Raw genomic sequence first — 15,422 nt, 5'->3', positions numbered from 1 at the left:
ACACACACACACACACACACACACACACACACACACACACACACACATTGAACAAAATCGTTTATAAACAAATTGTATCACAATTGTTCATCCCCCCGACATAAAAAAAAAGTGACATGGTGGCGCCATGTTCCCTGTAATATGGTGGTGAAAGAACAAACTTTGCATGTGCGACCACACAACGTATTTGCGACCACACTGTGTGATAGACGATTTGTTTTTTCTTCTACTTTTTTTTAAACGAAATAAATTTTAAATACAAAAATGATGAAATCGCAAGGAATCTTTCTAATTGTAAACATTTTATTTTTGAAAATAGATAAATTTTATGATCACTCTTTGCGACCACGCACATTTTGCATTTGCGACCACAAATTATTTCATCCAAGTTGATAACAACTAACATCAATAGTACACTAACTTACATGAAAATTTGTTCTTTCACCACCATGTTGTACATGGCTCGCCACCATGTCACTTTTTGCAATACACTGTCATGTCGCAGGGATGCAATTGTTACACAAATCATAACATTTTTTTTTTTTTTTTTTTTTAAGGCGAACCAATCAATATCACAATCCCATTGTCTGGTGCACCCACGCCGACTGTAGAATGGACCAAAGCTACAATTCGTCTTCTACCATCGAATCGTATATCAACTGATGTCAGTGATGAAAAAACTATTTTCCGCATCGAAGAATCAACACGGTCTGATGGTGGTGTCTACACAGTTACAGCAACAAATGAATTTGGCAAAGATTCAGCTGATATTGAGGTTATTGTTGTTGACAAACCCGGTATTCCTCGTGGACCATTGACCTATACGGAAACTACAGCTGAAACGTAAGTAAATCGAAACAAAAACATATATATAACCGTGAAAAGCATTTATGATTTTTTTTTTTTTTTTTTTTTTTTATAATATCCACATACTTTCATTGTTTGTATAGTATTTCTCTCTCATGGAATCCACCAGAGGACAATGGTGGCGGAGACATTAACGGTTATATTGTTGAAATCAGTGAAGCTGGTACAGATAATTGGCGGCCAGTTCCTGGCTACTGTCCAAAATGTGCTTTCACTGTTAAAGGTTTGACTGAAGGCAAGCAATACGTATTTCGTGTTCGTGCTGAAAACATTTATGGTGTATCTGATCCGTTGGAAGGCAAACCAATTACTGCCAAATCACCATTCGATCCTCCAGATGCACCAAAAACTCCCGAAATCAAAGGCTACAGTCCAAATAGCTGTTCACTCGAATGGCGTCCACCAGATTACTGTGGCGGTAAGCCAGTCTCGGGCTACATTATCGAAAAACGCGAACGCGGTGGCGAATGGGTCAAGGTAAATAACTATCCAACACCAAATTTGAGCTACACTGTTCAAGATTTGCGCGATAAAGGCAAATATGAATTCAGAGTTAGTGCTGTCAACGAAGCTGGACCCGGAAAACCAAGCAAACCAACAGAGCCAATTATTGCTCAAGTGCAACGTTCACGACCAGACGCCCCAGATGCACCACATCCAGATCGTATCACAAAAGACAGCGTTACATTGTCTTGGACACCACCAAAACGAGATGGTGGCGCACGTGTGAAGGGATACATACTGCAAAAACGCAGCAAAGCTGATAAGAATTGGTCAGATGTTAACGAAGTACTCATTCACAATACAGTTCATACTGTGCCACATTTGACTGGTGAAGGCGGCGGCGGCGGCGGCGGCGGCGGCGAAGAAGAAGAATACAACTTCCGTGTCATTGCTGTAAATGAAGTGGGCCCATCAGAGCCATCGAAACCAAGTCCATCGGTTATTGTCGAAGAACAACCAAACAAACCAAAAATGGATTTGGGAGGTGTTCGTGATATCACTGTTCGTGCTGGTGAAGACTTCTCAATTCATGTACCATATATTGGATTCCCAAAACCGACTGCTACCTGGTTGGCTAAGGATTCTGTTCTCGATGACTACTCAGACAACCGTGTGCATCAACAATTGGCCGATGATTATGCTAGCATTGTTGTTAAAAATTCGAAACGTGATGATGCCGGTCAGTACCGATTACAACTCAAGAATCCATCAGGTTTCGATACAGCTACAATTAACGTACGAGTACTTGATCGCCCAGGTAAACCAGAAAATTTGAGAGCCGACGAATTCGCTGGCGATTCATTGACACTTTATTGGAATCCACCACCGAAAGATGATGGCGGCGGAGCACCAATTACAAATTATGTAATCGAAAAGAAAGAAGCACGTGCTGCAACCTGGTCAAAGGTCAGCAGCTATTGTACTGTTCCTTTTGTTCGTGTTAGAAACCTAACAATTGGCAAGGAGTATGAATTCCGTGTAATGGCCGAAAATCAATATGGACAATCAGACCCAGCAACTACCGAACACCCAATCAGAGCACGACATCCATTCGATGTTCCAGGGGCACCTGGTGCACCAAAAGCTATCGAAACGACGGGAGATTCAATCTCAATTTTCTGGGCCAAACCAAAACACGACGGAGGCGCACCAATCGGTGGTTATGTTGTTGAAAAACGTCTAATCTCCGAAGACAAATGGATTAAAGCCACTTTCTCGAATGTTCCAGATTTGAATTGCAGGTATGTATCATTTCAAAAATATGCAAATTAAATTAAACTTTGCAAAAAATGATTATTTTTGTGGTTTTAAGTAGATTGATACTCTAATAAAAATACAGATGGCAAAACTCAAATTATACAGATTGAAAATGTTATTGTAATTTTTTCAAACGACCTTTCTATGTCAAAATCACGGGAGACGGCGCAGTCGGCGCACCCCCAAGTGGTGACGCCGCAAAGAAACTAAATTGGAAAACGAGAAGATAGGTTGAAATTCTCAAGAAAAATCAATTTGAATCTTGTTTATCGCGTACATAATATTATTTATTCAACAAAATGTCTGTCAGAAAAAAATCGATCTGAATCTCAATACAATAGCACAAAAGGCGGTGTGGATGTTTTGGATCAAACTAGGGATCAAATGTGCCATTCAAACTCATGACAACTTGGAACCAATCGATGGCCATTTCCATTCTTCATGAATCTCATGTCATCAACGTATGTGGTGTTGCAGCATTTGTTCTTTACAACACACACACAAGTCACGATATCACGCATGAACATCATATGCATTTCAACGCAAGACATTTTTGATCGAATTGTATGAAGGTTTAGTTTACGATCATATCTCACGGCGAACAGCGCGTGGCATGAATGCATCTAATCAGTCGGCTTTCAAAGAAGTTCGTGAGCATTTGATGGGGGGTCAAGAGGAACGAACAAGAAGCGCCAGTTACACCACGACAACGACGTGCATGTCATTCATTTATGTCCAAGTTCAATCAATCGTAAAACCAAAACATGTTGCGACAAATGCAATAAAAATGTATGCGGCGAACATTCGAAAATCACTGTTGTGTGTGTGTGTGTGTGCAAAATGCGAGAAAAAAACGCTCTCATGTAAATTCAAATGATGATTCAAATTAATTATTTTCTTGAAATCTTTTCAATTTTTAACTTTCAAACCTTTTTCAATGTTTTTATTTAAAAAAAAAAAAATGCAAAAATTTGAAAAAATGTGTGATTTTGTTTTGGTTTTTGTTTGGTTTCCCTGTATTTTGTATGAACGGTCTAATAGACCGTAACTATACTATATTGTTTTTATTTCGAACTATACCTAGGAGGGTTAAGGCAAGGCTTCGTGGTGGTGGTGGTGGTGGTTAAGCACACCGCAATTTGAAGCAGCTCAGTTCATTCATTCATTCATTCAGCGCCAGGGTGTAAGGTTTTCAATGCTGCGAATATGCTCTGAAAATTTGAGCAAAAGTATGCCAAACAGATATGCCCGGCGTGTGTGGTCGAGCAAGAAGGAGAATGGATTAAATATTATTTTTTGGCGCCGTAGCTTAGATACTAAATAAAATGTATATAAAATAATTTTGTAAAACTCTTGAGTTTTATTATAAAAAAAATCAACCTCTCTCTATAATGAAACATACTGTATTTATCTTCTGTGGTTGGTGGGTGCGGTCCAAGAGCTCGGTCATGCGATTTCATTTACTACTACTACTACTACACACCACACACAGGGAAATAATCTATAGATTATCGGTAAAAATGATTTTTTTTCTTAAATCTATACAAAAGTTAAGATATCTTAACAAAAATTTATTTTTAAAAAAAGAAATATTTTTTGTAATGTAAATGAATTATGCGATATACATTGATCAAGCAGCGCCAAAATACATCATCATCTTACACACTTTTCTTTCTTCACGTGAAAGAACAACAACAACAACAAGAACAACAACAACAACAATTGTATGGCTACACTTGAACGACGCGGTGGTGACTATTGAGAATGCAACCACTACTTATGCAGCAAACAACGTTGTTGTTCGTGTCTTACATGCTTCCACCACTGCTGACTTGCCACCAGCAGTTGAAGTGCGATGTCTGTGTATTGTTGCCGTGTGTGAATATAACAAGTCAACTACTCCTCTACACACAGACTACAACAACTACGAACAACAGCGTTGTTTGCTGCATGAGTAGGTAGTGGTTGCGCTCTCAATAGTCGTCACCACCACCGCGTCGTTCAAGTGTAGCCATAAAAATTTTGTTGTTCTTTTGCGTGAAGAGAGAAAAGTGTGTAAGATGGATCAATAGTCGTCACCACCACCGCGTCGTTCAAGTGTAGCCATAAAAATTTTGTTGTTCTTTTGCGTGAAGAGAGAAAAGTGTGTAAGATGGATGTGTATTTTGCCACTGCTTGATCAATGTTTATCGCATAATTCATTTACATTGCAAAAAATATTTCTTTTTTTTTGTTGAGATATCTTAACTTTTGTATAGATTTAGGAAAAAAAAAAATCATTTTTACTGATAATCTATACATTATTTCCCTGTGTGTAGTTAGCCCAAAATATACTTTGTTTACTTTTCTCGCCATTTAAAACATATAGCTTTAACTGCGCTCCTACTTAAAATGTTATCTTTTTTTTTTTTTTTTTTTTTGAATTGCTTTATTTCATGTAGAGTCTCTGGCTTGATTGAGAACCACGACTATGAGTTCCGTGTAGCTGCGGTTAATGCAGCTGGTCAAGGGCCATGGTCACCATCATCTGATACTATTGCTTGCAAGGCTCCACCAGCTGCTCCAAAGATCACATCAGATCTCAGCATTCGCGATATGACTGTTATTGCTGGACATGAGTTTAAGATTTCAGTTCCATTTACTGGTGGTAACCCAAAACCAAAAGTATCATGGGCCATCAACGGTATCGATGTTATTACTGACGAACGTATCAAATTCGAAACTACTGACAACAGTGAAACACGTTTCGTTAATAAATCGGCCAAGAGAAACGAAACTGGCGCATATACCATCCAATTGACCAATTCAGAGGGTACAGATTCAGCATCGTGCCGTGTTTTGGTCGTCGATTGTCCATCGCCACCACAAGGACCACTGGATGTATCCGATATTACTCCCGATACATGCACATTATCATGGAAATCACCATTAGATGATGGGGGTTCGCCAATTTCAAACTATGTCGTCGAAAAGATGGATACCAATGGCATTTGGGTAAAGGTGAGCTCATTTGTGCGTGGAACACACTACGAAGTTATGGGATTGGAACCAAATCGTCAATATTATTTCCGAGTTCGCGCAGAAAATCAATATGGTGTCAGTTACCCATTATCTCGTGATGATCCTGTAAGTGTTAATTTCTTTAATTTTATGTTACCACCAAACCAACCAACCAACCAACCAACCAACCAAATTGACAATTGCAATATTTGTATTATTATAATCCACTTTGAAGGTATTGGCAACATATCCATTCACTGTACCGGATCCACCAGGCGCACCAAAGGTTATCGATTGGGATTCATCGAATGTTAAATTGATTTGGGACCGTCCACGCAGTGATGGTGGCTCACGTATTCAAGGCTATAAATTAGAATACCGTGATGTGTCTGATCCAGCATGGAACACTCATGATATTCTCATCAAAGATAATCAATATCAACTATATAATTTACAAAGTGGTCGTGAATTTGAATTTAGGGTACGCGCTAAAAATGTTGCTGGATTCAGTAAATCATCACCTCCATCTAGCAAATTCAAAATAAAAGAAAAATTCTCTGTGCCATCAGCACCACAAGCACCAGCAGTGGTGAAGGTGGGCAAGAATTATGTTGATTTGAAATGGGAACGCCCTGTCAGTGATGGAGGATCGCGGATCAATGGCTACATTATTGAACGACGTGATGTTGGTGGTGCTTTGTGGGTTAAATGCAACGATTACAATGTTTTAGATTTGGATTACACTGTTATGAATTTGATCGAATGTGCTGATTACGAATTCCGTATATTTGCTGTCAATGCTGCTGGGCGAAGTGAGCCAAGCTCATGCACTACACCAGTTAAAGTGTGTGAAGTTGTTGGCGGCACAAAACCTGAATGGATTCGTACATTGCATAATGCAACCACCACCGTTCCACATGGTAAATGCATTACGTTGGAATGTGAAGCAAGCGGTAAACCTGAACCAACTGCTCGCTGGTTGCGCAACGGCCGTGAAATTTCATTGGCACAAACACCCGCCGCCGCCGGATCAAGAATTCGTGCTGAAAGTAGTAGCAACGGTATTTTCAAATTACACATTACTGATGCTAAACATAGTGATGAAGGTGATTACACATGCGAAGCAATAAATTCACTTGGATTTGTCCATACAACAGCTCATTTGAAGGTTGGAACACCACCACGCATAGATCGTATGCCAACCGACTTGAGATTTGCTGAAAATGACAATCAAAAGATAAAAGTATTCTATTCTGGTGATCAACCTATTGAATTTACATTAAAACAAAATGGCAACGAAATCAAGGACACGGGTCGTGTCCGTTGGAGTATATTGGATGATTACATTACCATTGCTATAAAGGACGTTTGCGGCGGATCAGATGCTGGTGAATATCAAGTTGAATTGAAGAATGACAGCGGTAAAGCCATCGGTACATTCAATGTTACAATCACTGGCTTGCCAGGACCACCAGTTGGACCATTGGGCATTTCACATGTTACCAAACACACTTGTCAACTTTCGTGGAAACCACCAAGCTATGACGGTGGTCTTAAGATAACACATTACGTAGTTGAGCGCAGGGACACATCATCACCACACTGGATTACTGTGCATAGCTCATGTAAGGACACCACTTCATGCTCAATCCAAGGATTGGCCGAGCATCAAGAATATGCATTCCGAGTATCGGCCGTTAATGACAATGGAAAAGGTCCAGCTTTGCAAGGTGCTCAACCAATTCGTGCTAAAGCACCATTTGATGTACCATCAGCACCAGGTATTCCACAAGTTACCGAAGTCGGCGACGATTTCGTTCATTTGGAATGGGAGAAACCAGAATCAGATGGCGGGGCACGAATTCAAGGCTATTGGATCGATAAACGTGAAGCTGGTAGTGAAGTTTGGCGACGTGTCAATGTGGCTCTTTGTCCAGCTACACAAATTAACTGCGCAAATTTGGTTGAATGTCGTCAGTATGAATTCCGTGTATTCGCTCAGAATGAAGCTGGCATTTCACCACCTTCAAGTAATTCATCATCCGTTAAGATAATCGATCCGAAGGCTGCCACTCCACCGCAAATTGTTCGTCCATTGCGCAATGCAAATTGCATCCAAAATCATAATGCCCAATTTAGCTGCCAAATTACTGGCGTTCCAAAACCAACCATTACATGGTACAAGGGGGCCCGTGAGATCACAAACGGTGCTCGTTATCATATCTACTCATCATCAGAAGGTGATGTGTATAATTTGACCATTAACGATGTATTTGGAGAAGATGCTGACGAATACGTTTGTCGTGCTATTAACAAAGCTGGAGTTAAGTCAACTCGTGCTGAATTAGTCATTATGAGTAAGAATTTTTATTATCTATTGCCAAAAAATATATTTTTTGGAACACACACACATGGAATATATATACTAATAATATTTGACATTTTACACTTTTAGCTGCTCCCAAATTAAATGTACCACCACGATTTCGTGACACAGCCTACTTTGACAAAGGTGAGAATATTGTCATTAAGATTCCATTCACCGGTCATCCAAAACCAAAGATCAACTGGGTACGCGAAGGTGAACATATTGAATCAGGTGGTCATTATCATGTGGAGGTTATAGATCGACATGCAATTTTGACAATCCGGGACGGATCTAAACTTGACTCAGGTCCTTATCGTATCACTGCTGAAAATGAATTGGGACAAGATTCGGCCATTATAAAGATTCAAATTAGCGACCGTCCAGATCCGCCAAGATTCCCATTGATTGAAAGTATTGGTGTTGATTCGTTGCAATTATCATGGAAAGCTCCAGTTTGGGACGGTGGTTCTGATATCACAAACTATTTGGTCGAAAAACGTGAACATCCATTGGAAACATGGATTCGAGTTGGAAACACACGTTTTACTTCCATTGCTGTTACCGGACTAGTTCCTGCTCGTCAATATGAATTCAGAATCTTTGCCGAAAACATTTATGGTCGTTCAGATCCATCTGAAGTAAGTACATTGATTACAACTAAGGGACAACCAAAAAGAACCGAACATAAACAACATAAATACGAACTTGATGAAAATGGCAAAAAGATTCGTGGCAAAGCCGATGATGGACCAATTAAAGATTACGATTCATATGTATTCGATATTTACTCGAAGTATGTGCCACAACCAGTGGATATTTCGAACGAAAGTGTTTACGACAAATATGAAATTCTAGAAGAAATTGGCACCGGTGCATTCGGTGTTGTACACCGTTGTCGTGAGCGTGCTACTGGAAATATTTTTGCTGCAAAATTCATCCCAGTGTCACATGCAATGGAAAAGGACTTGATTAAAAAGGAAATAGATATCATGAATCAATTGCACCATCAAAAATTACTGAACTTGCACGATGCCTTCGAAGATGATGACGACGAAATGGTGCTCATTTTTGAATTGTAAGTATTAGTGAAACTATAACAGTGAAAATAACATAATTTCAATTGGATTGAATGCCTTTTTTCAACTTTTTATCAAGCTTATCTGGAGGTGAACTATTTGAAAGAATTACGGCCGATGGATACATAATGTCAGAAGCTGAAGTAATCAATTATATGCGCCAAATCTGCGAGGGTATTAAACATATGCATGAAAAGAACATCATTCATTTGGATGTAAAACCAGAAAATATTATGTGTCAAACACGCACAAGTACCAATATCAAACTAATTGATTTCGGTTTGGCCACCAAACTCGACCCGAACGAAATTGTCAAGATTTCAACTGGAACAGCCGAATTCGCTGCCCCAGAAATCGTTGAACGTGAACCAGTTGGTTTCTATACAGACATGTGGTCTGTTGGTGTATTGAGTTACGTTCTGTAAGTAATTTCTTCTTGTTCTTCTGTTCAAAATAGATGTGTGTGTGTGTGTGTGTGTGTGTGTGTGTGTGTGATATTTCTTCTTCATTATGTTAATTTTCATTCAATTTATTTTATTAGCTTGAGTGGTTTATCACCATTTGCTGGCGAAAATGATGTTGCAACATTGAAAAATGTAAAAGCATGCGATTGGGACTTCGATGAAGATGCATTCCGCCACATATCTGAAGAAGGAAAAGATTTTATTCGTCGTTTGTTAGTGAAGAATAAAGAGAAACGTTTGACTGCTCACGAATGTTTACTTCATCCATGGTTGACTGGTGTGATCACCAGTGACAAAACCCGTCGTCAAATTAGTAGAGATCGACTTCTGGCATTGCGTGACAAAATTCGCAAGAAGTATGATGATTGGTCGAAATTCATTTTACCAATTGGACGTCTATCCGAATACTCATCAATACGGAAATTACTCATTGAAAAATACAAGATTCAAGAGTCATCGTTCGATCGTCGTCAAGCGGCACCACGTTTCGTTATCAAACCACAATCGCAGTTTTGCTATGAAGGACAAAGTGTTAAATTCTATTGTCGTGTTATTGGTGTTGCAACACCAACACTTACCTGGTCACATAATAACCAAGAACTTCGACAGAGTGTGAAATTCATGAAGCGCTACCAAGGAGATGACTACTACTTCATTATTAACAGAGTTAAGTTGAGCGATCGCGGGGAATACATAATACGTGCAGAAAATCATTACGGTTCACGCGAAGAAGTTGTTTTCTTAAATGTTCAACCATTACCTAAACAAGTGCCAGTATACAAACAGCAAGATCAACAGCCAGTTCGCCGCCGACGCGAACCATTACCATACACATATTGGCAAGAAGAGTCCGACACAGCGCCAAGTTTCACATTCCTTTTACGTCCACGTGTTATGCAGGCTCGCGATACATGTAAATTACTTTGCTGCTTGAGTGGTAAACCAGTACCAACAGTTAAATGGTACAAAGACAGACGCGAACTAAGTAAATACGAATATTCAATGACACACTCGGATGGTGTTGTGACTATGGAAATTGTTGATTGTAAACCAGAAGATTCAGGGAAATATCGTTGTGTGGCAACTAACATTCACGGCACAGATGAAACATCATGTGTTGTGATTGTTGAAGGTCAAACATCAACACCAGAACAGGCTGAATTAGTGCACAACTTCCTTTACTCTGGAGACCGTCGTTACATTGAATCACCTCTAAAACCAGCACCACCCCCAATCATAACAAGAACACAACACACAAACTCATCATCATCTTCATACAACAACAACACAACAACAACAACGAGACAACAAGAGAGTTCATCGTCCTTTAATTCATCGAATAAGACTGTAATCAACAACACTAGTTCCCACTTATCATCATCAAGCATTTCATCAACGACAAACAATATAGACACTTCATCCACAAGCACGTCATCGAAAAAGAAATATGGAAAACTTGAAGCACCTGATAGCCCATCGAGATCACGCAGTGCTACAAAAGAATTGATATGTATGAATTAAATATATTTAAATCATTTATATTTTTAACCAATTTTTTACAATTGATTTTTTCATATTTTCTGTATTCCATTTTTAAACAGTGCCACCAGATGATTCTTTGATGTGTAAACCGAAATTTACAGAACCACTTAAAGACTTGGAAGTTATCGTCGATGGTGAACGACTATCGTTAGAATGTACAGTTAAAGGAGATCCAGATCCACAAATCACTTGGTCAAAGAATGGAAAATCAATTTCATCATCAGAAATCATGAACTTGAAATACAAAAATGGTATAGCTACACTCACCATCAACGAAGTCTATCCAGAGGATGAAGGAACATACACATGTACCGCAACAAATTCAGTCGGTGCTACAGAAACTAAATGCAATTTGAAAATTAAACTACTAGAAAATGGACATTTAAAGCATAGTTCTGGCGCTGGTTCAGATAAGCCACCAAAAATTGTTAGTCATTTGGAATCACGATCAGTAAAAGATGGCGAAGCAATTACACTTGCATGTCGTATCATTGGATCGGACAAATTTGATGTAGTTTGGTTGCACAATAACAAAGAAATCAAACCATCTAAAGACTTCCAATATACCAACGAAGCGAACATTTATAAATTGCAAATTGCCGAAATCTTCCCAGAAGATGCTGGTACATACACATGTGAAGCATTTAACGATGTCGGCGAAAGTTTTAGTACGTGTACAATTGGTGTGATAGTTCCAGGTGAAGTAGTTTCAAAAGCACCCGAATTCATAAAGTTCCCTGGCTCGGCAACTGTACAAGAGGGCGAATCAAGCAGATTTGAATGTGAACTTGAAGAGGCACCACTCTCTTTAAGTTGGCTTAAAGACGGCAAACCACTCGATGATGATGATGATCAATCATCATCTAGATATAATTTCACAAAAGATGGCAATCTATACTCCTTCAAAATTGTATCATGTCAACACGATGACATCGGACAATACCAAGCCAAGGCCATTGGTAAAAAGGGAGAAACATTCGCTACATTCTCAGTAAATGTGTACGCCAAGGAATAAACTCGTTACAACAAAAAAGAACAACGAACCATTTTTTTTTCGAACAGCAATATTAAACGACCGAATATATGCAATCCAATCTAAATGGAAGAAAATAAAGAAAGTTATATTGATTTAGAGCGCATATCAAAATTTTAGTTGCACATGCATCAAACCCAATTTTTTTTTTAACTTTTGTTTGCTGCGCAAAATAATGGATAAAATATACTAACGCCGAACATGCGATTGAGTTCATTGCGAATCAATCGAACACATGAACATAGAAAATAAGAACGTTTAAATAATGAAAAAGAAAAGATAAGGAAAGAGAAAAAAATAACGATAGAATTTATAATTTATATATCTAAGTATTTTGTAAATTGTGAGATGCATTGCGATAAGGAGTGTGAAAGGAAAATATTTTCGATTGGCAAACACCAAGTTCATGTGATAAGCAGCGAGACACCAGCATCCTCAACACTTTTTTGTTTTGAAAACCATCAAAAAACACTCACTGCTTGTCAAATAAATTTGATGTTTGATTCACTAAAATATCATACCGCAGAATGTGTAGCAACAACACCTCGCTTTCTCCATTCGCAGAAAAGCACTTGTTTATAACATAAAGTGAAAATTCATTAATCAAGTTAATATTCTACGTTACAATTGTGTTGCATATATTTCATTTTTTCTTCAAAAAATTTGTTTCGGTTTTTCTCTCGCTATATGCAATCTGCGAAAATAATTTTGTTTGAAGTTTCCATCCAATCTCATCATAAAACGATGAAAAATTGAATTTATGTTCACACAAACGTAACAAACGAAAAAAAAAAAACATAACCAGGCACATACACCTTTGGAAATGTTTCAATTGTTTTTGGTCTGAACTCTTTCCTTGTCAACAACATTCTTACTGTTACTATATTACGTATTGTATGTAACAAATGCATAAAATCGATATCCTAGCCAATCACGTCCCGTATTTTTTTTTTTTTCATTCGCAAAACACTGATAGCTTGTATAACACATGTATGCAAATTTGAAAATAAAAAATAATAATAAAAAATAAACTACATTTCTAGTTGTCGGGATTTTATTGAACTGTGGCACTTTATTGAAAAACTCACTCTTTTATTGTCAAAATAAAATTACATTTCATTCAAAATCCTGGACACAAAACTGTTGGAGGGGTTGGATTAACTCGCCCGGAGAATGGATTGAAATTAGCCCTTTAAATTTTTGCAAAATATTGGGAATTACTGATAGTGATATTCGACCCATAAAAATGTCTGTATTTTCGTTTTACTAGGGGCGCCAAGTAAGTAACTTGAAAAGGTTCTCTGTGTATATATTTTGCGGCGTATTATTTTTATTTCTTATATACACTATAATTTTATTAGGACTAAAAGTGGAATTGTCAAAAGTCCCCAACATTTATGTGTGCGTGAACACAATATGTTTTTATACGAATGAATAAAGGTTGACATATAATCAACTTCATGCTAGTGCTAAGAATTATAATTTGTGAATTGATAGAAATTGTGAAAATTAAATAATAAGTGAATGTTTAAAATATTGTTAGTACAAAAAATGTTTAAAATATATACATATAAATGTTTAAAAACTCCAAAAATAGAGTAAAATAGAGTGCGTAACTCATTTTGAGGGGTAAAGTCTCTACTAACACCGCAAGTGCGAGTAAGCGTACTCGAATACTTGTTTCTGTGTACAAAATATACTAGGAGCGCTGAGAAACACAACTGGGGCGTCTATCTAAAAGACGAAATCATATTTGTTTCTCTTTACCTTTTTTTTCGGAAATCATGGCATGTTCATGTTATAGTTTTGAGTAGATACATAAAAAACTGAGTTTGGTTTAGTGATGTGTGGTGGAAAAAATGTGTTTAATTTTAGTTTGAAATTTGCCTGGGGCACTTAGTGCTCCAAAGACTGTTCTAAGATCAATAAAGATATATGGAACATTAACTTTTTTATACAAAGTTTGTTAGTTTCATAATAATTATAATAACTGCACCGAACAGCGTTCCTTCGCCTTGGTGGTTAGGCATTTGACAATAGAGCTATTTTAGATCAGCATGTTTTTTTTTTAATTTCCTTTTACTCCAAGTGGAGCATAGGGCCTTCAGATAAGAACTCTTATCTTTCTGGTTTCTGTTCATCAGTTAATTCAGATAAATCGATGATCAGCCGATTGTATCCTATACTATAGATGTCCTATTAACATCGAAATATTAACATATCTTTTTACTAAATATGAAAAATCCTTTATTAACTATTAACAACCAATCATACTACGCATAATAACATGAGTAGTAGTATTAAGATCGATGTTAATAGCGAGTAGTAGTATGTTTATTATCTATTAAGATGCCGAAGTTAATACGCGCCATTTGCAATTTTGCACAGCAAAATACAAGTTTGAGTTGTGTGTTAGTAGAATGTCGATTGTAAACAAGTGTGAATGCAAGGGTGAGCGAGACAGCATGAAAAAAAGATTTGCCAAGCACGATTTGAGTGACAGAGATGACAAATTTTTACGTTCTGTTCACAACACATGATATATACGACTTAGCTGTGTTCGAGAATTGAGAAAAAAAATGTTTTTTTTTTTTTCACTTTTTGTGCTCTATACCGAGTCTCCGAGAGTTTCATATAAAGTTGCCATGTATTAGATGATGAAAAATTGCGAAAAATGAAAAAAAATAATTAAATTTTTTTTCTTCGATTTACAAATACTATCACATTTTCTGCAGAGAATGCTAAATATTATGAATGAAACACACAGGTTGACTGACAAAAAATGAATGACAATGAAATTTTATTTGTCTCTCTTATATATATGAAAACAATGTTTGATTTAAAAATATATTCAACACTCCCTCTTTTTAAATACATACATTTTTTTTTCTGCTTTTTTTTTATTTTAACTATAAAAATTGCAAATTGATTTCGTTTTTCATAGAACTTAACTGATCTTTGTTTTTACAAAAATTAGCAAATTTATAATATTTAAGAGAAGAAAAATTAAGTCAAAAAAATTATTGTCCATTTTGTGCAGGGTTTTGTCTGGGTTGCGGTGCTGGAGCGTTGTTTCGTGGAAGTTGATATTTCTTCTTGATGGTTCTCTTGAAGCTATTGTACAAATAAACGGCGATTTTCAATACTTCACAAAATATCAGCACATAGGTCGCGAATAATAATTTCTCATTCAACAACATTTGCTGGTGCGTGTCTTTGGCTTCTTGAAATATTATGTTGTTGTTGATGTTGCCATTGCTGTCGACCGTTTTTGTATTCACTTCCATTTCTTCTTCTTCCGATCCAAAAAA

The 15,422-nt window shown here is 37.3% G+C and overlaps 1 protein-coding gene across 4 annotated transcripts in view; it reads left to right on the top strand.

Moving 5' to 3' along the window:
* Window positions 1-13,422, top strand: part of LOC116348590 (twitchin) — a 48,734-nt gene extending 35,312 nt beyond the window's left edge. For 2 of the 4 annotated variants that reach the window (XM_031779633.1, XM_031779634.1), the window contains 8 exons: window positions 558-843; window positions 951-2,612; window positions 5,070-5,754; window positions 5,864-7,985; window positions 8,084-9,071; window positions 9,152-9,493; window positions 9,614-11,046; window positions 11,138-13,422. In XM_031779633.1, coding sequence (XP_031635493.1) covers window positions 558-843; window positions 951-2,612; window positions 5,070-5,754; window positions 5,864-7,985; window positions 8,084-9,071; window positions 9,152-9,493; window positions 9,614-11,046; window positions 11,138-12,093 — 8,474 coding nt within the window. In that variant the 3' untranslated portion in view covers window positions 12,094-13,422. The remainder of the gene's footprint in view (window positions 1-557; window positions 844-950; window positions 2,613-5,069; window positions 5,755-5,863; window positions 7,986-8,083; window positions 9,072-9,151; window positions 9,494-9,613; window positions 11,047-11,137) is intronic. The other 2 variants (XM_031779637.1, XM_031779638.1) reach the window with 2 other exon arrangements.
* The last annotated feature ends 2,000 nt before the right edge of the window (window positions 13,423-15,422 follow it).

Source organism: Contarinia nasturtii, unplaced genomic scaffold (genome assembly GCF_009176525.2).
Source record: "Contarinia nasturtii isolate CC-2019 unplaced genomic scaffold, AAFC_CNas_1.1 Cnas_scaffold_2546, whole genome shotgun sequence".
Taxonomy (NCBI): Eukaryota; Metazoa; Arthropoda; class Insecta; order Diptera; family Cecidomyiidae; genus Contarinia; species Contarinia nasturtii.
This window is presented reverse-complemented; position numbering and strand designations above follow the sequence as displayed.